General features: G+C 37.3%; 1 protein-coding gene across 1 annotated transcript in view; it reads right to left on the bottom strand.

Annotated features, from left to right (window-relative positions):
• SUCLG2 (succinate-CoA ligase GDP-forming subunit beta) overlaps positions 1 to 27,150 on the bottom strand; it is a 287,354-nt gene that overhangs the window by 112,409 nt on the left and 147,795 nt on the right. Inside the window, exons 5-8 of the mRNA XM_069561842.1 lie at positions 24,215 to 24,367; positions 22,559 to 22,648; positions 15,079 to 15,175; positions 2,100 to 2,261 (exon numbers count right to left, since the gene is read on the bottom strand). Of these exons, the coding sequence (XP_069417943.1) occupies positions 2,100 to 2,261; positions 15,079 to 15,175; positions 22,559 to 22,648; positions 24,215 to 24,367 (502 nt within the window). The remainder of the gene's footprint in view (positions 1 to 2,099; positions 2,262 to 15,078; positions 15,176 to 22,558; positions 22,649 to 24,214; positions 24,368 to 27,150) is intronic.

Here is a 27,150-nt window from a genome sequence, read left to right as displayed (position 1 = left end):
GATAAATATAGCAACATCAAAGGGTGCATAAACGTTGGCCCTTCTCCATACTACTAAAAGAGAAACCCGACATTAATAAGCCAGTTTATTAATTTATTTGTTTCCAGCCTACTTGACATTCTATTCAACCAGATAAATTCATAGACTTTAAAAATACAGAAACAGAAAATGTACAAAGAATAAACAAAAAAAACCCAGGAATGGGGAGAAGGATTTATTGAGAAGTTAAGTCAATCTGGGAAAGACAAAGGGAAGAGCTTCATTCAGTAAGCAATAAATTTGGACTACTAGTAGAGGGAAGAGTTTCAGGTTCTAGACAGTATAAAGTTTAAGAGATTTGGGAGAGAGGGAAAAGGCTATAAAAAGTTGCTAGAGCCTATGAATTACATCATTTTTAATATTCTTTAAGAGATTTGAGAAAAGAATGTGATTTTTTTCCATTTTCGCTTGCTGTGAAAACGCTCCTTTGAATGTGGCATCCCTCGGGGGTTGAACCATAGGGGTTCCAACTTCAATAGGACTGAAACACTTTTTTTACAATCAGTGCAACTATGCATGTTTATGTGTTCTCTGGAGAAACGAAGAAAACAAATGAACAAATGACAGCATCAAAACAATATTCCTAACCACTGTTACTGTTTCAAATTAACGTAAGAAATGTTCACTAGCAACCTGATCATTAAAACTAGAACTAAAATACGCCAACATCCTAGAAGCTTTCTTTAAAAAAAAAAAACGAGTTTTAACATCAAAATTCTTATTTTCCAGAGCTAAGTTTTACTGATCAATTGCACTTCTTTTGCTTCCTATGCCTAATTACAGGAAATTATTTTCCTTAGTTAGAAAGTCCTCCACACACACACACACACACACAAAAGTCTCCTGAACATTATAGAAACTCTTCAGGTAAGGCACCTTTCACATTTTCTGACTTTGTATTTCTCAGATAATGCCTGTGAACTGTGACTGACTAAGCCTGGGACAACTAACATAAAAATAATTTATATATGATCTTAAAACAATGTGAAATGTATTAATCCTACCTTCTGAGACTGCCACCTTGACCAAATCATGCATACTTCTACAGAGGCTACAAAGAATATGCATTTAATTTGCTCTAAACACACCATTAAATCTTTCCCCTTTCTAAATGCCTACAAATATTGAGAGCATATTAGCTTATCAAGATAAGAATGATGTGAGTGATCTAGTACATGAGAGTTTTTGCTCCAATATAAAGAAAGAGCTTTTGGTATCACTTGTAATTGGATGTCATTTTCTACTGTATGAACAGCAAACTACTAGATGAGGTCTGTTCAGTTCTGAATATAATGATACTATTGGTTTAATGAGCTACAAATCTTTTTTATTTTAATTCCATTAAGATTGAAACCTCTGTTTCAAGTGCAATGAATTGATTCCACCAGAAACATACAAGCATATAAATCTCAGTATTATATGCTGTGGACAATAACAGAAATTGTATTGCCTCTTTAGACTCATTCTTATCTCTGTTAATAAGCCAGTATCACAAATTTAGATGACTATGATAAAATCAATTGTCTTATTAATAAGTGGACATAATGGAGTAAACATTTGATCATTTGGTTTTCACAGAACCTCAAACTTTAGTATAATGATTAAAGCATGCATTCTCTTCAACTTCCTCTAAGAAAGCTATGTATTTTAAACACAAATTTCGGCAAAGGTTCTGACTTTAGTCAAAATTTAACTGAGATGCTTTAAAATACTGGTCCTGAACTGGGGTTACTGTGCTTACCAGAAGGTAATGTCTGGAGACATTTTGGATTATCACAACTGGTAACAATGCAGCAAAGGAAAGAGCCTGACAGCAAAGAATTATTCCACCCAAAATGTCCATAGGGCAAGAAGTGAGAAACCCTACCTCAAACCAGTGACCACAGGCCAAAATGAACTTTTGAAAGAAATTTTGTGTTGTGTTTTTTTTTTTTTAAGAGTTTTTGGCTACAAAAATCTCATATGTTCACTTGCGATTAGGAAATAACATTTTAGAAACCAGGGGTCTCTAAACTCTGCAAAAACTCACAAATTATTATATTGATATAATGCTTTCTTACCAAAACAGGCAATGTTCCCATCCAGTCCTATGTATTTTAGATCATATCTGGCAGCTTCATTTTCAATGGGCTCATTCTCTGATTTGTCATCCATAGCAAATATATCCTTTTGTCGGAATTCTGCGTTGTCATCAAAGTTTATCTTGGCATCAAAACAGACAACTAATAAAGAAAACACAAACATACCTAAATATCTCCTAAGGATCTATAAATTATTGGGTTGGCCAAAAAGTTCAAGTTTTTCTGTCAGATGTAACAGAAAGGCTCAAATGAACTTTTTGGACAATCCAGTAAGTTTTCCAGGCTGAAAAGTGCAAGAGAAATAAAATCGAATACTGTCATTTTTTCTCAAGCTTCAGACAGAAGATGCTGTTAAGGCTTTATCTTTAAACTTTAAGGCTACAAAGAAAAATATGACACGATCCCTATTTTCAAGGGACTTACGTTCTAATAAAAAGCATAATAATTTTTATCTGTTGGTTTCTATGAAATGACAATATAAGTTGCCATCACTCTTTATACACTGGCATAGCTAAATATAGCTTTGATTTGCAATTTTTATTACAGTTCCTATTTTTAGTAGTTAACCTTTTGTGTCAATGCAAAGAGAGACTAGACAATAATACTTAATATTGCTGTCCTCCTACAGCCTTCTTCTGATGTTGCAAAATGAAGTTTTTATTTAGTCACTATCCTCACTAATATGTCTAGAAGATTTAGTGGAAAGAATGCCAAGTCAGAATCATTAGATTTTTTAACTTATTTGATCCTTAACTAACTCTGTAAACTTGATAAAAATAACCTACTTTCTTGCTGGACCTCAGTTTTCTTATTTGAAAAGTAGAAAAAGACAATCCCCAGACTGCTGATATACTTACTCTGGGGTCTGCTAAAAGTACACCATGATCTTGATGTGAGCAAGACCATCTTATATTCTCGTGATTCAAGTTACAAAACATTAAGCGGCCAAGACTGGACTGTTACAATGGAAGGCTGCCAGGCATTATTAGCAGCACAGTCTCCACCCGCTGGTGCCAGCAGGAATCTCTAACTCTCCTACTGGAGAGGAGCCCCGGACACAGTGAAACTCACTCAGTGACAGGAATGGACCACGGATAGTTTTCCTTGACTTGTAGATCTTCCACATGTGCAATCAGGGAGCTACTGCGGTGGGGAGAGTTGGCATTCTGGTGTCTTGGATTTGATCTCTTCTATTACATCCTTTAGAGCAGAAATTATTGTCTAGGATGATACTCCATAATAATGTTCTACTTCACTTGGGATATCGACAGGCAGGGATCTATGACCATGAATTTAGATATTATTCATTCTCCACCAGCACTGCCATAGGCACCTAGTCTTTTCAGCAAAACAATCACCTATGTGCATTTCACTGGAAAGTAATGACCATGGTTTGTTAATACCACCTGCTTCTTATGAAAAGAAAGTATTGTTACCTTGTAGCATCCTGGAGTTAAAGACCCCAGAGAAAGGGTTTTTCTTAAGTATCTTTACCACAATAAGTGAGGATTTTGGTACAAATCTGTGCAAAACTGGCATATTAACATTGAAGAATTTTCAGCATAAATAAAAGTCCAAACCACAAAGTACTTAAAGTAGCAATGACTGACAAGGGACAATTTTATATGGAATTTAATGTCTGCCTGAGTCCTTTGTCTTCCCACAAAATGTCCAACCACTTTACCCACATACTATGAATATACAGAGCAAATGAGTAATTACTTTCCAGAAATCTGAATGACAGGATTCTAGTTAGCAAAGGAATTGGCTAATGTTCTCTGCTTGCTACAGTAGCATTGTCTCAGCAATTAATGACTTGTGTAACAATCAGTAGGAAACAATGCCACTGTTGGCTTTCCACTGGGTTTATAAACATACTTTAATTAATTTATTAGCAATTTTTGCTCCTCCATTACTCATTGTCAAGATTACTTGGAACCAACATGTTCAGAATGAATGGGCAAATGCTATGAAATTGACTTCCTAAGTGAAGAGTTTCAAATAAAAGAATTCTTGGTCAAGATCAATAAACTAGTATACCAAAATAGGTCCAGGCTGATCTTTGCTCCTTGCAAAGACTATAAGCTACTTGAGAGAGAGAGTATAATTAATAGGTATGTATGCAAAGCTCAGAAAGCAGTCTCAGCTAAATGTCTGCAAAGTCAGATTTTCAAAAGTCTCTTTTTCCTGTAGTATGGCATGTCTGCCTAGTACAGAAATGAGTTCACTGTTTGAGGACCACCTCGAGAGAACTTCAGAGTTAACCAAGAACTTAAGGATAGTGACAGCAGGATGACAGGGCTATCTGTAGGTAAGAAAAAGGTGTGTGGGCCCTTGCCAAACATTCTCTCTCTGTAGAGAAAAGTAAACAACGTAATTAGGTCAAATGTATATACATCCAAGTGCTTTTAGAAGTTAAAAACACTACACAAACAGGAAGTAAATAAAGCAACTTAAGAGTAAAGAAAGATAACCAAAATTGAACTGCCATCATTAATACCTAAATTTTTTCTGGGGAGGGTGGTGGCAGAGGGGAAATAAGGCCTTTGAGGTACATGGAGTCTGTTAGACACATATTTGTTAAATCTGCTCAGTATTTTTTTTTTAATTTTAGTTTTTTTATTTTTTAAATTTTAAAATCTTTAATTCTTACATGCATTCCCAAACATGAACCCCCCTCCCACCTACCTCCCCATAACATCTTTCTGGGTCATCCCCATGCACCAGCCCCAAGCATGCTGCATCCTGCGTCAGACATAGACTGGCGATTCAATTCACATGATAGTATACATGTTAGAATGTCATTCTCCCAAATCATCCCACCCTCTCCCTCTCCCTCTGAGTCCAAAAGTCCGTTATACACATCTGTGTCTCTTTCCCTGTCTTGCATACAGGGTCGTCATTGCCATCTTCCTAAATTCCATATATATGTGTTAGTATACTGTATTGGTGTTTTTCTTTCTGGCTTACTTCACTCTGTATAATCGGCTCCAGTTTCATCCATCTCATCAGAACTGATTCAAATGAATTCTTTTTAACGGCTGAGTAATACTCCATTGTGTATATGTACCACTGCTTTCTTATCCATTCATCTGCTGATGGACATCTAGGTTGTTTCCATGTCCTGGCTATTATAAACAGTGCTGCGATGAACATTGGGGTACATGTGTCTCTTTCAATTCTGGTTTCCTCGGTGTGTATGCCCAGCAGTGGGATTGCTGGGTCATAAGGTAGTTCTATTTGCAATTTTTTAAGGAATCTCCACACTGTTCTCCATAGTGGCTGTACTAGTTTGCATTCCCACCAACAGTGTAGGAGGGTTCCCTTTTCTCCACACCCTCTCCAGCATTTATTGCTTGCAGATTTTTGGATCGCAGCCATTCTGACTGGTGTGAAGTGGTACCTCATTGTGGTTTTGATTTGCATTTCTCTAATAATGAGTGATGTTGAGCATCTTTTTATGTGTTTGTTAGCCATCCGTATGTCTTCTTTGGAGAAACGTCTATTTAGTTCTTTGGCCCATTTTTTGATTGGGTCATTTATTTTTCTGGAATTGAGCTGCATAAGTTGCTTGTATATTTTTGAGATTAGTTGTTTGTCAGTTGCTTCATTTGCGATTATTTTCTCCCATTCAGAAGGCTGTCTTTTCACCTTGCTTATATTTTCCTTGGTTGTGCAGAAGCTTTTAATTTTAATTAGATCCCATTTGTTTATTTTTGCTTTTATTTCCAGATTCTGGGAGGTGGATCATAGAGGGTCCTGCTGTGATTTATGTCTGAGAGTGTTTTGCCTATGTTCTCCTCTAGGAGTTTTATAGTTTCTGATCTTACATTTAGATCTTTAATCCACTTTGAGTTTATTTTTGTGTGCGGTGTTAGAAATGCTCAGTATTTTTAAAATGGTCCCAAACATACCAAGTGCTTTCCAGCACAACCTCTGTTTATAATGTTACCTCATTTGAAAGTTTTCCCTTGAACTTGACCACTTAATGTAGACTCTGGGTATCAAAAACACCTGGGGAGGAATTACAGCCACCATACTTCCTAACCGGCGAGCCAGTGTCTCTCTTAAGTCCAGTGGTCTTATCAGTCAATTGGGACAGAGCATTTTCTCCTGCCTTGCACTGCTGGAAGGGCAGGATGCATGTAAGCACTTAGCCTCACTAACAGCTGGCACTTACAAGTGATGTTTATTATTACCACTGCCATCTTCTACATGCACAGTGCTTTCTTGGGGCTTCAGAAACAGGACAGGTCCTTAGGGCCCAGGATACAGGATTCTCTTCTCTTCCTATCACCGAAAATGACCTGTACTTGTTCCTCTCCCTTATAATCCTAGACTTCTGTTCAGAGTAAATCTAAACTAATGCCTACTGAAGTTTACACATGTACAGATTACCTTTTCCTATAGGAAAGATTTTAATGATTGGCATTCCAGGCTTTGGAACTGACAGAGAAGGACATTTTTCTTAAAGGGCGATGTTGAAAGAGATGACTTGGTGATGCTTGAATCACACCATACATTTGCATAAGGTCAGGGTGGTTATAGGGTGGGTATAAAAAAGCCCCAAGTGAGACTCTAAGTCAGGTGGGGGTAGAGTACAGCCCTTAGGTCAGCTCACTGCCTGTTTTTGTAACCACAGTTTTACTGTTATTAGTCATAACCATTCATTTACATACCTCTCTGGTTGCTATCCCAAAACAACAGTAGAGATGAATGGCTGCAATAGAGACTATAATGCCTCCAAACCCCCTAATATTTACTAACTGTCACTTTACAGAAACAGGTTGCCACTCCCAGCAAAGCTCCAGTTTGCATCACATCCATACCCTACTTTAACAACTGAAAAAACAGACACAAGTATCATATATGTATTAGTGAAAAAGAAACTTAGAAAAGTGCATCACAGTAATGTGAAAACAAAAAAGTGTAACAAACAAACTAAACCAAAACCTGCAGCTTGCACAAAAGGAACAGATCAATCCCTGAACACTGACTGATACTTATATGCTAATTTCCCCCTGTAAGACCTCCTCCAAGAACACTTTCAGAACTGGTGGATTAAAAATGGATTGTTTATGTCAATAAGAGCATAATAAAATAAACTTCCTTGCTCAGACCTTGGCTTTTTCGTTTAATAAAACAATACACTATGGTAAAATATACTTTTGGAGGTGCTGAGCTTGGTTCAGACATTAAAATTTTCAATGTCACATTAATGACACTTCAATTCTATAGAAAATTCAACTTGAACAAAGGCCATTCTATGTACAAAGTAGGTGAAAAAACACACCTATTAATATTTATAAAACAATTTTCACCATCAAAAGCACATGGTTACATGCTTGATAGATAATACAAATGAATTTTCCTTCTGAACGAATATCAAAGAAAGCTGTGGTACTTATATTCATAGGGTGTTTTTGTCGTTTTGTTTAATGGTGTGAGATCCTGTGAGCTGCTAATTCAACAACTGCAATGAACAACGTGACTGGCAGTTATTGGCCTCTGACCCTAGAGTTTTAACAGAATAATGTGCCACAGAATTAAACAAAAGAAAAATACATTTCAGAGGGGAAGATTCACACATAAAAGAAACATAAACACAACAGGAAATAAGACTGTCATAATTAGTTTGAAAAATAACTTGTCTTCAGCAATGTACTGAATTTGATTTATGATAAATAACCGTAACGTGCTACAGAAATGCACTTTGCCAAGATGGCCTTAAAACGCTGATACTTCCCAATTAGTCCCACTTTCTGTTAAATGTTACTGTTTGAGGAGTTGTATACTTTTTGAGAACTTTTCTTTAGTTGCTATGAAAGGAGAAAAATAGATACTAGGCAGGAGGGAACTTCAGAGGGAGGTAAAGAACTGAGAATGTTCTCGAAAATAGAGTTATGCATAAAGAGAGAAATACAGAGAAACACCCACCAACAACATGGGCACAGAGCAACAGGGTTGTTATTTAGGGAAATTAATCTGAAGAAAGAAAGGAATTTGATATGTCATTTAACTTTGGATCACCCAGCCTTAATTCCCATGGAATCTTGGCCAGAGAGTCTCAGTTTTAAATTGGGTTTAATTTATTTAGCACAGTGAATGAATTTGGTCTCCAACAGATGAAAATGCCTTAGAGCAGGAATTCTTAATCTCAGGACTACTGACATATTGAGTGAGATCATTTTCTGATGACAGAGACAGTACTGTGCACTATATGATGTTTAGTAGCATCCCTGGCCTCTATCCTCTAGAAGCAAGTAACATCACACATCCCAAGTTGTAACAAGCAAAAATGGACGCTAACTAGATTCACTATGGTGATCATTTGGCTAAAGAGATACAGACACAGATATATATCAAATCATTATGGTATATACTTGAAACTAACATAAGGTTATATGTCAATTATATTTTAGTTAAAAAAAAAAGTGTCTAGACATTGCCAAAGAGTCCCTGGGGAACACGATGCCCATCCTTGCCACTGAGAAACATTGTTTTAAAGATACCAAAGAAAAGCGTCTATGTGCAGCATATCTGACTGAAAGTGGGGCAAAAAGAAATAGGACATAAACTCACAGTGTCTTACAAAATAAGTAAATGAATGAAGATGGGTAAATATTTTTTTAAAACCCTATTTTTTACCTGGCTACAGATTTAATGAATAAAATCTGGTACTGCAATTAGACAGTAAGGAAAATAGTCCATTTCTCTCTATTTAATTCATAGCTTGCTTTCAGTTCAAGAAAAGTTAGGTCATTTTCATAGGCATGTTTTGACTCAATGTCCTTTTTCCACAGAGAAACTGCCTTTTTCTGACACCTTGTGATTCCAGCAGGACCCAAGTAGGGCCAATCAGTATCATCTGAAAAGACTGTTAAAGGCTGCTGAAGGAGGAGGATGGGCACTGGGAACCATCTTCACTGACAGCTCCAGAGATGCTGGCTGACAAAGATGCAGAGTTAGAAGCAAGCAGCCATGGAGATGCAGAGAATCCCTGATTCCCTTCATTCCTTTAGCCAGTTCACTCCTAAACTTCTCTGTAACACAAGTAAAATGAGAATCCTCATCCTCAGGAGGCTTTTTAACAAAAATCAGGCTGATGCAGGTCTCTGTCACTAACAACCATTATAATCCTAACTAGCAGACACTAAACTACATTACAGTCAGTAGTACCAACTTAGATGTTTGAACCAGACTATTAATCACACTGGAAAAAATCATTCTATGGGTGTACTTCTTACCAAAAATTCCCCACGGGAGATTGAGAAGTATAGATATTATCGAGGCCAATGCTTTTTATTCCACTATGTACCATTCACAGGACCGGTATCCTGGATTTGTTAAAAATATTCAACAAGTAAGACAAGACTGAAGAGTTTTTACAAAGGAACTGTACAATAAATAAGTTTAAAGTAAAAATTTTTAAGTAAAAAGTCTGGTATAATGCCAACTTGCTTAAACTTCTAAATTAAAAGAGTAACTGTTACACAAAGTTTTAATGGGAAAGGTAAATATATTTTGCTTGTTGTTGAGTTGCTCAGTCATGTCCAACCCTTTGTGACCCCATGAACTGCAGCGCGTCAAGCTTCCCTGTTCTTCACCATCTCAAACACATCCATTGAGTCGGTGATGATATCCAAGCATCTCATCCTCTGTCATCCCCTTCTCCTCCTGCCTTCAATCTTTCCCAGTATCGGGGTCTTTTCCAATGAATCAGCTCTTCACATAAGGTGGCCAAGTATTGGAGCTTCAGCTTCACCATCAGTCCTTCCAACAGATACTCAGAATTGATTTCCTTTAGGATTCACTGGCTTTATCTCACTGCAATCCAAGGGACTCTCAAGAGTCTTCTCCAACACAGTTCAAAGGCATCAATTCTTTGCCACTCAGCCTTCTTTACAGCCCAGCTCTCACAATCACACATGACGACTGGAAAAACCATAGCTTTGACTAGACAGACCTGTTGCAGCAAAGTAATGTCTCTGCTTTTTAATATGCTATCTAGGTTGGTCATAGCTTTCCTTCCAAAGAACAATTGTCTTTTAATTTCATGGCTGCAGTCACCATCTGCAGTGATTTTGGAGCCAAAGAAAATAAAGTCCATCACTGTTTCTATTGTTTCCCCATCTATTTGCCATAAAGGGATGGGAATGGGGATGCCATTATCTTAACTTTTTGAATGCTGAGTTTTAAACCAGTTTTTTCACTCTCCTCTTTCACCTTCATCAAGAAGCTATTTAGTTCCTCTTCACTTTCTGCCATAAGGGTGGTGTCATCTGCATAGCTGAGGTTATTGATATTTCTCCTGGCAATCTTGATTCCAGCTTGTGCTTCATCCAGCCTACCATTTCATATACTGTACTCTGCATACCTAAATAAGCAGGGTGACAATATACTGCCTTGACATATTCCTTTCCCAATTTGGAACCAGGCCATTGTTCCATGTCTGCTTTTAACTATTGCTTCTTGACCTGCATACAGTTTTCTCAGAAGGCAGGTAGTGGTCTTGTATGTCCATCTCTTATGGAATTTTCCACAGTCTGTTGTGATCCACACAGTCAAAGGCTTTAGCATAGTCAATGAAGCAGAGGTGGATATTTTTCTGGAATTCTCTTGCTTTTTCTATGACCCAGTGGATGTTGGCAATTTGATCTCTGGTTCCTCTACCTCTTCTAAACCCAGCGTGAACATCTGGAAGTTCTCAGTTCACGTAATGTTTAATCTTCACGTGAAGCATTTTGAGCATGACCTTGCTAACATATAAATGAGTGTAACTGTGCAATAGTTTGAACACTCTTTGGCACTGTCCTTCTTTGGGACTATAATCAAAACTGATCTTTTCCAGTCCTGTGGCCATTGCTGAGTTTTCCAAATTTGGTGACATATTGAGTGTAGCACTTTCACAGCATAATCTTTCAAGATTTGAAATAGCTCCACTGGAATTCCATCACCTCCACTAGCTTTGTTCATAGTGATGCTTCCTAAGGCCTACTTGACTTCATATTCCAGGATGTCTGGCTCTAGGTGAGTGATCACACCATCGTGATTATCTGGGTTGTGAAGATCTTTTCTGTACAGTTCTTCTGTGTATTCTTGCCACCTCTTCTTAATATCTTCTGCTTCTTTTAGGTCTATACCATTTCTGTCCTTCATTGTGCCCATTTTTGCATGAAATGTTCCCCAGCATCTCTAATTTTCTTGAAGAGGTCTCTCATGCTTATGCTCAGTCACTTCAGTCATGACTGACTCTGTGGGACCCTATGGACTGCAGCTTGCCAGGCTCTTCTGTCCATGGGATTCTCCAAGGTAAGAATACTGGAATGGGTTTGCCATTACCCTCCTCCAGGGAATCTTCCCAATCCAGGTATCAAACCCATGGTGTTTTCTGTGTCTTCTGCATTGCAGCCGGATTCTTTACCACTGAGCAACCTGGGAAGCCCTGAAGAGATCTCTAGTCTTTCTCTTTCTACTGTTTTCCTCTATTTCTTTGCATTGTTTACTTAGGAAGTGTTTCTTACCTCTCCTTCCTATTCTTTGGAACGCGGCATTGAGATGAGTATATCTTTCCTTTCCTTTTTGCCTTTTGCTTCTATTCTTTTCTCATCTATTTGTAATACCTCCTCAAGCAACCATTTTGCCTTTTTGCATTTCTTTTTCTTGGGGATGGTTTTGGTCACTACCTCCTGTACAATGCTATGAACCTCCGTCCATAGTTCTTCAAGCACTCTATCAGATCTCATCCTCTGAATCTATTTCTCACTCCCACTGTATAATCATAACAGATTTGATTTAGGTCACACCTGAATGGCCTAGTGGTTCTCCCTAGTGAAGTCACTCAGTCGTGTCCGACTCTTTGCAACCCCATGGACTGTAGCCTACCAGGTTGCTCTATCCGTGGGATTTTCCAGGCAAGAGTACTGAAGTGGATTGCTGTTTCCTTCTCCAGGAGATCTCCTCAACCCAGGGATCAAACCCAGGTCTACCGCATTGCAGGCAGACGCTTTACCATCTGAGCCACCAGGGAAGACTCTACTTTCTTCAATTTAAGTCTCAATTTTGCAATCAGAAGTTCATAATCTAAGCCACAGTCAGCTCCCCGTCATGTTTTTGCTGACCCTATAGAGCCTCTTCAACTTTGGCTACAAAGAATATAATCAATCTGATTTTGGTATTGACCATCTGATAATGTCCATGTGTAGAGTCATCTCTTGTTTGCTGGAAGAGGGTGTTTGCTATGACCAGTGTCTTCTCTTGGCAAAACTGTTAGCTTTTGACCTGCTTCATTTTGTACTCCAAGACCAAACCTGCCTGTTACTCCACAGTTATCTTGACTTCCTACTTTTGCATTCCAGTCCCATAGGATGAAAAGGACATCTTTTTTTGTTAGTTCTAGGAGATCTTGTAGGTCTTCACAGAACCATTCAGCTTCTTCAGCATTAGTGGTTGCTATATATTTTCCTATTATTGATCTAAAAGGAAAAACTTTGCTGATTATATTTAAAAAATATGCTGATTATAAATATTGTCAATATTGCTAAAATATATATGACTGCTTTTATAGCTCCTAAATAAAGGAAAGTTTTAGGGAACTGTAACAATGATGAAGTTAATTTGTACATTTGGTCAGTAATCAATGTTTCCTAATTGAGTTTAATTTGACTACTGCTCATTAGAGTTATAAACCAACACATTCATTTAACTGTGATTATAATTCAATAGCTGAACCTTTATGGTACAATGAACAAATTAATAGCTAAACTTTCCTGTTAAAAATATCATATAAGACTTATGTTTTAATGAACTGTATACATGGAATGTATTTTATGGGGATTCCTCCAAAGAAGCTCAATAATTATATTTTATCTTAATAATTAAAAAGAAAACTTCAGATTTCATGAGGTTTTACAAACATTCTCTAGGAAAAGGTTCTCATATCCCTCTTCCCTGCTGTAAACCATTTTGTGACTGACAGCTTACCAAAGGGTTAAATGAAAATACCATTTTTATCCCATTCTGTGTCTCAGTTCCCATTTTTTGTTACTATGAAATAACCAGGTTGCTTATGCATATTAGCTTAAAAAGAAATCTATGTGTGACCTTTAAGAACTTAGAGTGAACTTCCTCTCTTGGATTTAATTATCAGCCACTCCATGCAGCATGAATTTTAACTGATACTTTCAAACTGGAGACTATTTCTAGATCACTCTGATTAAAGTAAATTAATAGCTTAAGAAGGAAAAAACAGAAAAGAAAAGAAAGCAGATTATCATAAGTTAGTTTGGCATATCAGAATCAACATGCATACCAGACTATGAAAGACAAGGGTTTGAATCCCAGCTCTAGTATCTACCTGCCCTTGGGGAAAACAAATTCATCTTTCAGTATTCTATAAAATGGGATAACAACTCCTAACTCTGCAGGTTTATGTTAAATGATAAAAATGAAGACACGTACATTTATCACAGCACCGGATGTATGAGATCAAGAAACAATTTTCTTCCCCTCTCTCTAGAAAATACTGATTATTTTACAGTCAAAAGCAATTTTAAAAATATTTAATTATACAGGTAGTTTGCTTATAAACCACCAGCCACAAAATTTTATCTAGAGGTCACTTGTGTAAACTATGAAACATTAATTTCAATGGCTTCTTAAACATGAGCTCTTTGCCTGTCCTAATTTGAAACCTTCAAAAATATACAAATAAAACAAAAATAAATAGATAAAAAAATATAAAATCCATACCTTTCCTAGACTGCTTTTATACTACTTGAGAAGAACAACTATATTTTATGAATGGGTGGGACTAGCCTATTTTGTGTCTGAAACTGGATGCTTATGCTTATTATACAATCATCAGTCACCTCACTTGGAAAACTGCCCTACAAGATAGGTTATCATGTTTTTACTCACTGTTTTGGATTTATAAACAAAAACAAAAAAATCCCTGAGGCTTAGCCCATGTACGTGGCTGGAACATGGCAATCCCAGGCCTCTCTAGGTTTCAGGGACATGATATTTTAGATTTTCTGACTCTGACTATATAGTCTCTGAAATATACTAGAGAGAAAGCATTGTATCATCCACACTGGTCTACAATGTATTTCTATTTGCACATAATGGGTATCTATCAGTCCAGTGGTAAATCCTTATTTACTGGCGGCCCACAATATGCTAAGCAAAAAGTAAGAAACGGGGTTGAGATAAAATTTTAAAAGGCAAGGTTCCTGGAATTTACCAGTACATTTTGGTAACACTATCCTCTTTCCTTGATAGTCTACCTCCTACCCTAAACATGCAGATCTTTAAGCTTTTGCTCTCAAATTAACAAGACCTTCCTGAATACTCGCTATATGCAAGACAGTGCATTTGTGGTAGGTGCTGAGATGTAAGAGAGTTACTGATTCACTACAAGTACCCAGTGAAAAGATAAAACCTTCCCCACAAAAGTCTCCTCCCACCTGAAGCAAAAGATGCTAACCAAGGGGTGAAAGAGATCGATGATGGGGCATTAGGGATTCTACCATGATGACATAACTTCAGTAGAAGACGCAATGTGAAATTATATGCAGATTCAGAGAAACTAAAAAATGAAACTAAAAAGTTCCAGTTCCATAAAAGCTGGTGTATTCATCACACCCAAGCACTGTGGCTCCTGTTCACACCTAAATCTTTACCATCATAGCAACAAGGAGGGACCTGAAAACCAGGGGATGGTGGTAGATGGATGTTTCTAAATAAAATAAAAAGTAACTTCCCATGAGGCTTCGCATTTGGATACAAATTCAAGTGCTAATATGTTCAATTGCACCATGGGAACATTTGAAACTACGGCAGGAATTAAATTACTGAAAGAAATTAATACAAGGCTGCCCTATAGTCTTTTGTATAGTTTATAGCTTGCATAAATCATTAAATTCATTCATTTTCTCTCTCTCTCTTTTTCTCTTACCTTGTCCTTCTGGAGTTTCACCAAAGGGATTCACTTCCACCTGAGTAGCATCAATTTTCAGGAAGAGATTGTACAGCTTCTTAATTTGATCTGCAGCCTAAATGTGATCAAGTGAAATGAAATTTCATAAAAGTAGAAAAAATTATTTTGCTACATTAATGAAATCTTAAAAAATAACAAGCTGTCTATTTTCAGTTAGATTTTCTGAAAGGAAACAAAGAGAAGCATAACTATTTTAATTTCTCTTGCTATTCATTAGAAGGAATTGTTTAACTTTCCTCCAGACAGTAGAAAAGACCATCACCAAGAAACAAAATATTTTCAGTATGGCCAAAAAATGTTGTGAATCTTTTTGAAAATTATCATGTCCCTATTACCTGAGCTACACTGCAATATGAGCTACAATTACTAATACAAAAAAAACTCCATTTAAGTAAAAGGTAAACATGATTTTGAGAATTTTTAATGAAGAGTTTTTCCTTATTATGCTGGAATAAACTGCTATTATATTCATCAATCCAAACCTATAACCTGTGAAACAACAATTACTGAGTATCTATGGAAATGGCTGCAAAACAAGAAGATGGAAGACCTAAACAGTACACTTACTGAATAGCACAATTCAAACTGAAAACAGTCTGTCACGAAGGCGTAAGCCACAAAGAACCAGAATATTCAACAGTTCCCTGGTGCTGTACCCTAACTTCATTTTCCTCACTCTGCTTCAAATTCACTGGCTCATTCATTCTTTTCAACCAACATTTATTAATTGTTCCTGTCACAGCAGGCTGGCACTATGTGATCTGGGGCTAGGGGGAGGACCACAGATGAGGTATGACAGCACCCAGGAAAGCTCGCACCTGCAGTAAACACAGCCTGTTCACCATTAACACAGCCAAGTGAGACTCTGTACTGTGCAATCAAGGCTGAATGTTGGGGTTTAGTCTTATTCTTAGCTCCAACTCATTTCCCGGCCATGCTTTCCCCATTTCCACATTTTTTTTCATGGTTCCCATCCTGCATTATTTGCCCTCAGATTCCTTTCCAGTTTTTCCCCATTTCTACTCTATTTATCAGGGGAGCTGACACTTGTATGCTGGGTTTTCAAGGCTCCTGGGCCAGCTGGCTTCAGTTCAGCCAGTGGGAAGCAGCAGTGGGAGACAGGAGCTGGGAAGAAGGACAAAGAGAGGATATTTTTACTCCTCTCTTTCTGCATCCTCTCACTTTAATTCCCATCAGGGTCCCAACTTCTGTATCTCAAAGTCCAGTGACACTACCACCTCACTTTGCTCCTTGAGCACATAGGTGGCAACCACTTTCTGTTGCTGTTTAGCTCTCTGTGTTGCCTCTCTGTCACTCTGAAACTTCTCAGTTCTCATAGCACCTACTTAACTGATTACCTAGAATAAAGTCCCACTCTGGTCAATACTGGGGTTTCCCAGGTGGCACTAGTGGTAAAGAATCGGCCTGCCAACGCAGAAGACATAGAGATGAGGGTTCAACCCCTAGGTTGGGAAGATCCCCTAGAGGAGGGCATGGCTACCCACTCCAGAATGCTCACCTAGAGAATTCCTTGGACAGAGGAGCATGCTGGGGCTACAGTCCATAGCATCACAAACAGTCGGACACAACTGAAGCAACTTAGCACACATGCACGTGGTAACCACTAGGAGTGATTTCTCTGTTCTGGTATTAACTAAAGAACTCTTGGAGATGTAAGTAATTCATTTTACCCTATTTTGTTTGATGTACATGTGCAAACTTTCTTAAATCCTAATTTGAAAGCCACTGGATATAACCAAATATATATAATGAGTTACACTGAGTATTTATAATATTAATTTTTTGTGGCTAGATAGTACATGTACATAATACATAATCCCCAAGGTACACACGGTGCTCCCTCAGAATCTTCACCAGACTCCCCAGCAACAGAGCCCCCTATATGTCCTTCTGTAGCAGCCACTTTATTGGTTCATTAAGGGATACAGCTATACAAATGCAAGTGTACACATTTTCCATTCATCTTTTTAAAAAAACAAACTTGGTTCTACACTTTGTTTCTTTACTGATAGATTTTAGAGAGCCTTCAGCAGCAAAACAAAGAGAACAATCTTGTAAATGACCACATAAATATCTTACTGTATGGATGTATCATAGTTCATTTAACCTGTCTCCTAAATAATAGCCATTTGGTTTCCAGCAGCTTGACATTACTTCAAATGCTGCCTTATCTGTGTGTGTATCTATATCTATCTATCTATCTATCTATCTATCTATCTATCTATCTATCTATCTATATCTCTTTATATCCTACAGTGATTAAAAATCTATAGGATCTATTCTCTGAAGTGGGGAACAAGGGGTGGGCCTTTTACATAATAAAAGATTATCTTAAATTGTTCTCGTTCTTATCTTAAATTGAAGCTTTCACTAATGTCCCCTCCTACAAACCAGCATTATAGAGATTTTTATTTTTTTTAACTCACAGTCATCAGCTATTTGGGTATCTCATTTATGGTTTTAATTCGAAAGACTCTAATTATGAAGAGACCTGAGTATTCTATGAGAGTGAGACATCTGTGTTTCCTATGCTGTGAACTCTGCATAGGAAAAATTCACGTATTTTTGGTGTCTCTCATATTAACGTATAGGAGGCATTTTTACATGAAGGATTTTAGCTCTTTATGTCATAGAAATAGCAATTTTTTGTCCTTTAACATTTGTTTTTTGCCCATGTTTTGTTACTTCTGCCGCATGGAAATCTAATAATATTAATGATAATGTCATTCTTTTCTTTTATAGCTTCTGGCTTTGTGCCAGACTTGGGAAAGGTTGGTCCCAACCTCTATCATTATTTTTTCAAAAACTTAAGATTTCCTTTATTTAATGTTTACTTTTCTTTGGGGGGAGGGGTACAATCCAAGTGGATTTTATTTGAATTACAGTGTAAAGCAGGTAAGTGACTCATTGTTGAAACTTTTTTACATTTTTAGAGATTTCCCAGGTTATCAAACAAATGTGCAATGTGAGCTGCATGACAAAAGCATGATGTCTATTCTGGACACCATAGCATCACTATACCTACACAGCCTCTGTACACAGTCAACACAATAAACAACAGTAGAAATAATCATTAATGTAATAATATGGAGAGACTTCAGAATAGAAATAAATTCTGAGTGCATACAAGTATAAGATCTTATCCTAGCTACTTCAAAAAGTTTTTGTTTTTCAGTACACATAACATAAATTTCAGGTCTTCCCTGGTGGCTCAGTGGTAAAGAACTCGCCTGCCAGTATAGGAGACATGGGTTTGATCCCTGGGTCGGGAAGATCCCCTGGAGAAGGGAATGGTTACCCACTCCAGTATTCTTGCCTGGAGAATTCCACGGTCAGAGGAGCGGGCTATGGTCCACAGGGTCACAAAGAGTTAGACATGACTGACTAAGCACGCACACACACACAACTTCACTTAGCACAATGTTCTCAAGACTCAACTACAATGCAGCATGTGTCAGGACCTCCCTCTTTTTCAAGGCCAAACAATCTTCCATTGTATGTATATACTATATTCCATTTATCCATTTACTTGTCTATGAACACCTCCGTAGCTTCAAAACTTCTAAAGCCTGTATTAACGTCGCTTAGCATGAAGCCTGAACTTTCTCATGCTACTGCCACTGTAGTTATACATTAACACAGCACTTGGGGGGTATCCATTATTACAACTGTTTATTATTGTGCAAAGGCGACTATAAACATTTTTTGAAGTAAGACTAAATCTGTGGTGTAAGATCTGGAAGGGGTAAACGTTATAAAATCTGTGTTGTAATATCCACAACGGAGAACCAGCCTGGCTTGCAGACAGAACGTGCCTTATTCCAGAGGCTATACACCAAATGACTATAAAGGCCATCCAGGCAAAATGGGTCAGTCTGCCCAGGTGTAACAGAAGGAAATAGCAGGGCCTATGGCAAGCTGAGGTTGGCTCTTCTACTTTCTAAATGTGTTCCAATTTAAAAAACAGATTAAACACCAGTCAAAGGAAACATTCTGCTAGTTAATGTGCTGTGAACCAGTTTGTTACTGCCACTTATTTCCTCAGGAACCATGCTGTTCAAATATTTATTTTTTTGCCACAATTAATGTTATTTCAAGGTTATATGCTAAGCAATTAAAAAATTAAGCCTAAAATCAAACATCCTTGGAGCCGTGCACATGAAACTCTGACACATTTACCAATGTCTTCAAAAATGTTTTAACAAGTTAAAATAAAATTGGAAAAAACTTCTATTGCATCCCAGGAACTAACACTTGCACTATTCAAATGTGGTTCTTAAAGCTAACCAGAGATATAAACCATACCTAGAAGGATTAGTGAGCTGGTATTAACTTGGCTGATCAGATACTGATTAGCTGATTAAATACTGGAAGCACATGCTGACAACTCATGGAGCCTACGTTTTCAGAAATGAACAGTATAGATGATAATTAAGACATCCTTGAGGAATTTGTGGATTTTAGTCATATTCAGTTTTCTTATGGCTTTAGTCTTTTCAGCCAATTCTTGCTGAAATATATTTTCACCAGGAACATGTATTTTGTAGGTTTTTATGCAAGGTGATGTTTATTTTTGGTTAAATCTAATATTAATACATCATATTTTAGAGACATCAGGCATGAGTCATAGGAAAGATATTAATTTTACAAGAGAATCATTTTATATATTGTTCATCCATGACTAAGGCACTTCCAAAGGACCAAACCACATCCTAGCTGAAAATTAAGTAACTTTCAAAGTCACATTGAATCGAGGGGGCTTTGAGATACCACTTGTTTATCAAAAGATCACCGATGGTTGGTCATTTAAATAAATGTTTTCTCCCCTCAGGCACCCCCTGTGCTCAATGCACACTGCCCGCTCATGTATGGAGGAAGCACTATAAAACAGAGACTCCCAAATCTATAGCACCCATTTACCCTGTGCTCCTGTGCCATGCATTTCATGTTCTGCTGCTCAAATACAAATGGATGTCCCCAGATGAACATATTCTGACACAATTGCAGCTGAGATCACCGTCTCTCCTATCACCCCCGCCTCGCCCCACCATTTTCACTCCTTCACATCCCCTCTTCCTGTGTTCACTGTCAGCAGGTGGACCACTGCCCTGTGAGCCCCTGGGGAACAATTCTGCTCTTAGCATCTCGGTTCAACAGGGTTCAGCAAATGAGCTTGGTTCAACCTGCTGAGGAAATGAAGATTTAAAGTCTTTCATATAATTGGTAAATACATGATAATACAAAATACATGAATTAAAAGACTTCTTTACCTTCCTAGATACATAAAATCAAAAATATAATGACAATATAGCTACTACCAATCCCTGAGAATCTGCAGGTTCATCTTCCTTCCATAGATAACTCACTTAAAACCTGGTGTATTTAAGGTACTCAGGAAACATGATTTAGTCAGGAAACATGATTTAGTCACTTAAGAGCTATATAAATAACTGTTAATTGTCTCTTACATTATGTTTGGGGTTGGGGGGAACTTGTGACGTGCATAATGCTGCTACTGCCTTCTCTAGAACTTTCATGTATATTTATCTCTTGAGCTTTCAAACCACATGGTGAGTAGATTTTATCCACTCCAAATTTATTCTCTTGCCACTTACAACTACTCATTCCTGACTCCCCAGGAATTTCTTCCAATTAGACACCTCAGATGTGTTATTTCACTTATTCATGCATATGATAGATATTTCTTGGACATCTAATATATTTGCCAAACGCTTTGTTGGCAACACAGTAGTGAACAAGACCAACCAAGTCCCTGCCGTGATGCAGATGAAGATCCAGCAAACGAGACTGCAAATGTCCAAGAGAAATACAGATGTGCAAGGTATAGAGGATATAAACAAAGTTACAGGGCATATTCTGGAGCTGAGTGTAGGATGGTACGGTTAGAACACAGCGACTATAGCTCTCTGTGACCACCACCAATACACAAGAAGTTACTTAATAAATGTCAAATGATCAGTTAATATAGTCAGTAGCTAATATACTTCAGGGCCTTATTTTCAGGAAGTGACACCAACCACTGCAGCCCTTTCCCATGAATCCTCCAGTATCTCTCTTTCAGCAGGTCACTAACCTGGCATTCTTCACCAGTCTCAAAATGACGGCTAATTCCTCTAACTGCCCACTGAATCCTGGCTCTATCTCCTCCTGAAGCTTAGTCCCAGATGATCCTATTTCCTACTACTGTGTTGAACCCTCTGCTTTCCACTGGAGCTTTTCTTCCAATCTTCAAGTAAGTGCCATCCTCTCTTAATTTAAACAAATATATTTTAAAGTCTTATTGTGCTTCACCTTTCCATAACTTGCCTTCATGTTACCCTTAAGCTTTTAAAGTCAGACTTAATCAAAAGAAAAGGTAAAGACATAAAATAAAGAGTGTGCAATTGACTGTTTTACTGGAGGAATGCTGCCCAACTAAATTAAAGGAAACTACAAGAATCCCAGAGCCCTAGGACAACACACACACACAGACACACAATGAAGGGTTATTAAGGCGGCTTATGTTAGTGACAGAGGAGGAAAACAACAGCCAGTAAGTTTTTCTGATTTAATTATGAGACAAGGAATCATGCCTGCATAGACATAAAATCAGTTTCCATGGGCAGGACCAAGGGCAGTGCAGGACTGTGATGCTCAAGACAGACTCTCTCCCTTAATAGCTCAGAGAACAATTTTCCTATCTTTGAAACCAAGGGATATAATTACTAAATTGGCATAATTCAAGCTGTTTTCAGTCAAGTATCACCTCTGTGTAATTAGTATTCCTCTCAAATGCCCATTAGCTATAAAAGAACAGCAACTAATTAGATAATGAATATTATTATTAATAATAAGAAGTGACCTTTCTGGAGTACTGAATATGTATTTTCACACATCAGGTTACTCAATCCTCATAATGACACTCTCAGTTAGGATTTCATCACCCCCATTTTACAGACTATGAAAGTGATGTTCAGATGGTCTGAATCACAAATGTACTGGGTAGCAGTGCAGGATTCAAACTCAGTTTGCCTAACTCTACAGCCTGTGATTCTAACCAGTATAATGCATCTTATAAGTGATGTACTGGAGATGCGCTGCTATAGAAAAAACTAACATACATAACTAACAAAGAAACTAACATACATAACAAGCTGTATGTGTCTGCAGGCAACACACTCTTATTACACATGTACACACCTATATATATATATATATATATAAACACATGCATCATAAACATTCTCTTTGGAACACCAGGGAAGTATTTTTTCACCATAAACAACTGCAGGAAAAAAAGAGAAAACAATAAATTGCCTTAAATCCTGATAATCACAAACATTAGACACAATTAGGCAAAGTTCCCGAACGTTTTCTGAAACATGTTAGACAAACCAGCCTCCAATTGCTCAAGTACCTGGTTTTTCAAAGGCCCGAGGAAGCCTAGATTTTCCGCCATTTGCTGAGCTTGGCTGTCCTTTATCCCTTCAATAATGTCAATTTGCTCCTAGTAAAAATGAATCAGATCAACAAAATTCAGACAATCAAATGAAAAGATTTACAACCTCAAAAGAAAATGCTTAGTATTTATGTGTAAATGAGTAATTAAAAGTGTGGCACCTTTCCAGAGATCTCTGAGTTGGGCCACCACAGCTGCCTATGGGGTATATTTTAATTAGCACACCATCTATAAAACAGCCTTTTCAAAACTATATAATTCTTCAGTGTGGCATGCTGACAAGATGATCGGATGCCAGTTTTCACTTTTAATTACTATACAGATGGCAGTGACGAATATTTAGTCAGTTAATTTTTATGTCATGTTTTTGGAAGGCTTCCAAAGTAAGTTTTTCCTGCCTAATATTGCTGTTAAGTTCAGAGTTTGTCTTATATAGGTTAAATATTACCTTATGATTTAAATACTCTGTTGATGATGACAATTATTAATAATATCCAAGCTCTACAAAGGGCTATTCCCTCCAAGATAATGAGTGTTGTTTAGATATATTATTTCATGTATTATCTTAACAAATGTAATGACTTGTTTCAAAAAAAAAAAAAAAAAGTAGGTGTTATTGGTAAGCCAGCAAGTAAAGTCTCAATTTAACTTCCAAAGTAGTTAACTTAAATATGCAACATTGGTGAAAATATTTTAAAACCAATCTTCAAAGTATTAGTAACTTATAAATGAAGAGTATCAAGAAATAAAATTCTCGCTTTTTAGAAGGAAAAAAAAATCACTTTCTAAAAGAAATAATAAAGGTTTTTACTAGAAATTTTGTGTGTGATTTTTTTGACACTAAGAACTCAGAATTAAAAGCTATGGTTATAGTTCTAAAGACCTTAGGATTTTCTTCTTATAGCTGAGGTAGGTTGAGAAGCACTTTGCATATATTATCTAATTTAATCTTCACAATTCTATAGGGAGGGAATATCCCCATTTTCATTTACTGACTCAAAAAACTGAGAAACTTATTGGCTAGTTAGGATTTGACCCCAGGTCTGTTTGACTAGAAACTAATCTTAACATCTAAAAAAAACAAGGACAACCCCAACAACAACAACAAACTACACGCACAAGATTTAAAGGATTGAAACAAACAATCTGGGCCTTAGAAAGATTCTACTTCGCACTGTGCTAAGTCGCTTTATTACCAGTACTGAAAGACATCAAGGAAGTTTCTAGTTCACATCTGATTTCCAGGAGACAATTTCTGGGTCATATTTATAAACAAGGTAGAATTAACCAAGAGGAAATAGAAATTTCACATTCCTCTGCCATTGGTTAATTCTTGTGGCAAGTTGGATGGAAAGAAACTAGAGAGGAAGAAAAGGCTAGAAGGAGGAAAGAATGAAGGGAGAAGAAGGGCACAGAAAAGATCTTGAAAAGCACATATTTTGATCTACCCAACCTTTTCCTACTGGATATCCAGTATGAAAAAGGACTCAATATCTTCATGCCTTAAATCCCAGAAACAGTACACCAGGCTCAGAAATCAGACTCATATTCAGTCTTTAACAGCGTGTACAGAAACAATCAATGAACAGAACACAGTCAGGAATCTAAACATACCTTAAAAATAAGTTCTGGATTTGAAGCTGCCACTTCTTCAATGTCAACGCCCCCCTGAGGGCTGCCCACCAGCACGGGGCCATTGCAGGACCGGTCCATCAGAATGGCCAAGTAGGTTTCCCTGGAAATGTCCAGGGCTTCAGCAACCATCACCTACCACATTAGCGGGAAAGTCAATTAAGTCAGCATCGAGCTGATTTCCACTTGGAAATCTATATAAACTTGCTACACAAATCAAACAGCTTCATTTTCAGGCTCTTTAAACCCAGGGAGATTTGAGAGTTCTGCTCTCGTGGTGCACAGTGCCCATTTTCATCTCCTTAATTGATCCTGTTAACTTTTCAAGTGACAGGTATTCAGTTTGCCTCAAGGAACCTTCCCACTTTAATCTTCCTTTTCTTCTTCAGAAACCCTGACACTTGAGAAAAACTCTAGGGAAGCAGATGTTATTTTAATTTGAGGCATTAGCAGTACATATATATTACTACACTGATTCTTCTCAGATTGCACTGGTGGGAAACCAAGTTTGCTTGCCAAAGAAGGATTCTTTTTATGGTGTGTCTGATGCTTCCTATGTTTGGATACTTCTGTCTCTTGGATCACTGTATTTTTATTTCAATTTATACTTTCTCTTAAATTACAAACATAATATTTGCTTGTTTGAAAATAAATGTTGACAATACTAAAAGTATATAGAGGGGACAGTGAAAGCAGTCCCCTCCTGCACATACATACCCCTTGGGCCCCAAGCAGAACCTTTGTGATGATCAGAAAAAAAACATCCCTTTCTATATGAGGATATAGTCACATTCCAGGGCAATGACTGGGCAGGAGGCAAACTGGACAGATGGATTTCCTTCTCCACGCATGCTCCAGCCAGGTCCTTTTTGCTCTGCACAACCTTAACAAAGGCACGAAGCAGCTCTACCAAGAAAATCCACTACTAATTTTTACCTCTTCCCTATGCATCGGTAAGCATTACCAACATGGAATCATCTTGCACACGGATAAATATTACACATGCTTAAATGCCTCTTTTTCTTCCTTTTTGTTTATTATCTTAATACTATAACTTAGATTGTACAAGGTCTTCTCTCTTCATTGTGACTACATAGTACTTATATGTCAATATTTATTTGACCTTGTCCTGGCTGACAGACATTTATGTAGACTTGTGTTTCTAAAAATGCTACCTCAGTGATTATTTCTGTATGTGTAGCTTTGTGCCATTGTTTTAGTATCCCCCTGGTCAAGGAATATAAAGATAAAATGGCTAGGTTTTACAACAGATTCTTCATATTTAAAATTTTGATAAGTACTATCAAATTTCCTTGGAGAGAGATGCTGGACCAACTTACACTACCAACAAAAATAGTAAAAAAATGTCTTGGATGCTTTTTAAAAGAAAATAAGAACATCTATAAAGAATCAGCACTAGAAGTAAAAATAATAAAATCACATACATTGCTTTTCCTAAAAAGGAATTCAGTAATATGTTTCACCAAAAATGCTCCTGATTAAATAATAATAAGAGTTTAGCTCCCTAGAAGCCACAAAAGCACTAATTTTTAAGTCACATGAAGTGGGATAAATATATGATGACCTAGAAAGCTATAATGTAATGAATACAATTAACTCCTTCTTTTCACACCTCTATAGAATTTATGACTGGTTAAAAATAGAATACCTTAGAAGGGGCTTCATAGTGATTTTTCTATCATAAATGGTAGCTCATGAGTTTGTAAGAAATATTTCTTGGCACATGGTATTAGGATTTTCATCGAACCATTTTTATTTCAAGCTCACTTTCTAATACACAGCTAGTCTAGTGAACCAGATTTAACAACTTTCAGTAGTTACTGTAACAAACAACACAGTGTTATAAGTTTTAAGGATAAGTGTCATTCAAGTGTCCTATTCTTAATTTTCTCAAGTGTTGACAGATGTGCTCTATATTCTCTCAAATTTCTATTTGTAAAGACCAGCTGCTGTCTCAAACAGCTCTTGCTTGGTAGAAATAGCCCACCACTCTTTAAGAAAACATTCCCAAGAAAATTATGATTTTCAATAGACAATTCATGAACTTTTACATACAGACAAATTTTCTGACATTGAGATGGCCTTTATATGACCCAGGATGTTGAAATCCTTTTAGGAATTGTGACAGAGAGAACTTAAAGGGACTCTGTGAACTCTCATGTCATGAGAAGCTCAGTTAAACACATTTCAACCATCTCTATCTGTGACGGATAGAAACTGTATCAGCACAGCCTTTTCATGGCGTCTTCCAGTATGGAGAATCTTTTTAAGGTACTTTACTCTTGAGCAATGAATCTGTTTTTCATGTTTCTTACTGTCTGTTCATTTTGTTTTGTTTTTTATATATCATGCTAGTCAGACTATAGTATGTGGATGAGAGCCTGTGCACAAACTATTTGTAACAGAACAGCAATTAGATAAGATTAATGGTACTCAGTCACTCTCTGCGGAACAGGAACCGTTACTGATAGTGACCTGTGGAGCACAGTGTAGTAGCACTGTCTCACCTCTCCTATCACTATCCCAAGGAAAACACTACAAACACAGACTTAGGAAAAAAAACCCCAATGTGAACAGATGTAGGTAATGTGCTTAAATAGCTTCTAAAACAAACTAAGACCTAAAGTTTCTATCATCTGGGGACTTCTGATTGACGGCCAAGATTCCATAAATTACAAATGCATGGAGAAGGAAATGGCAACCCACTCCAATATTCTTGCCTGGGAAATCCCATGGACAGAGGAGCCTGCTGGGCTCAGTTCATGGTGTCGCAAGAGCTGGACACAACTGAGTGACTAAACCTACACTGCTGGTAGGAATATAAAATGGCATGGTCACTTAGGAAGACATTTTGATGGTTCCAGAACAACTTAAGCACAGAATTACTGTTTAACCCA

This window comes from Ovis canadensis, chromosome 19, assembly GCF_042477335.2.
Source record: "Ovis canadensis isolate MfBH-ARS-UI-01 breed Bighorn chromosome 19, ARS-UI_OviCan_v2, whole genome shotgun sequence".
In the NCBI taxonomy this organism is placed as follows: Eukaryota; Metazoa; Chordata; class Mammalia; order Artiodactyla; family Bovidae; genus Ovis; species Ovis canadensis.
Note: the sequence above shows the minus strand (reverse complement) of the source record. Positions and strands in the feature narration are given on the sequence as shown.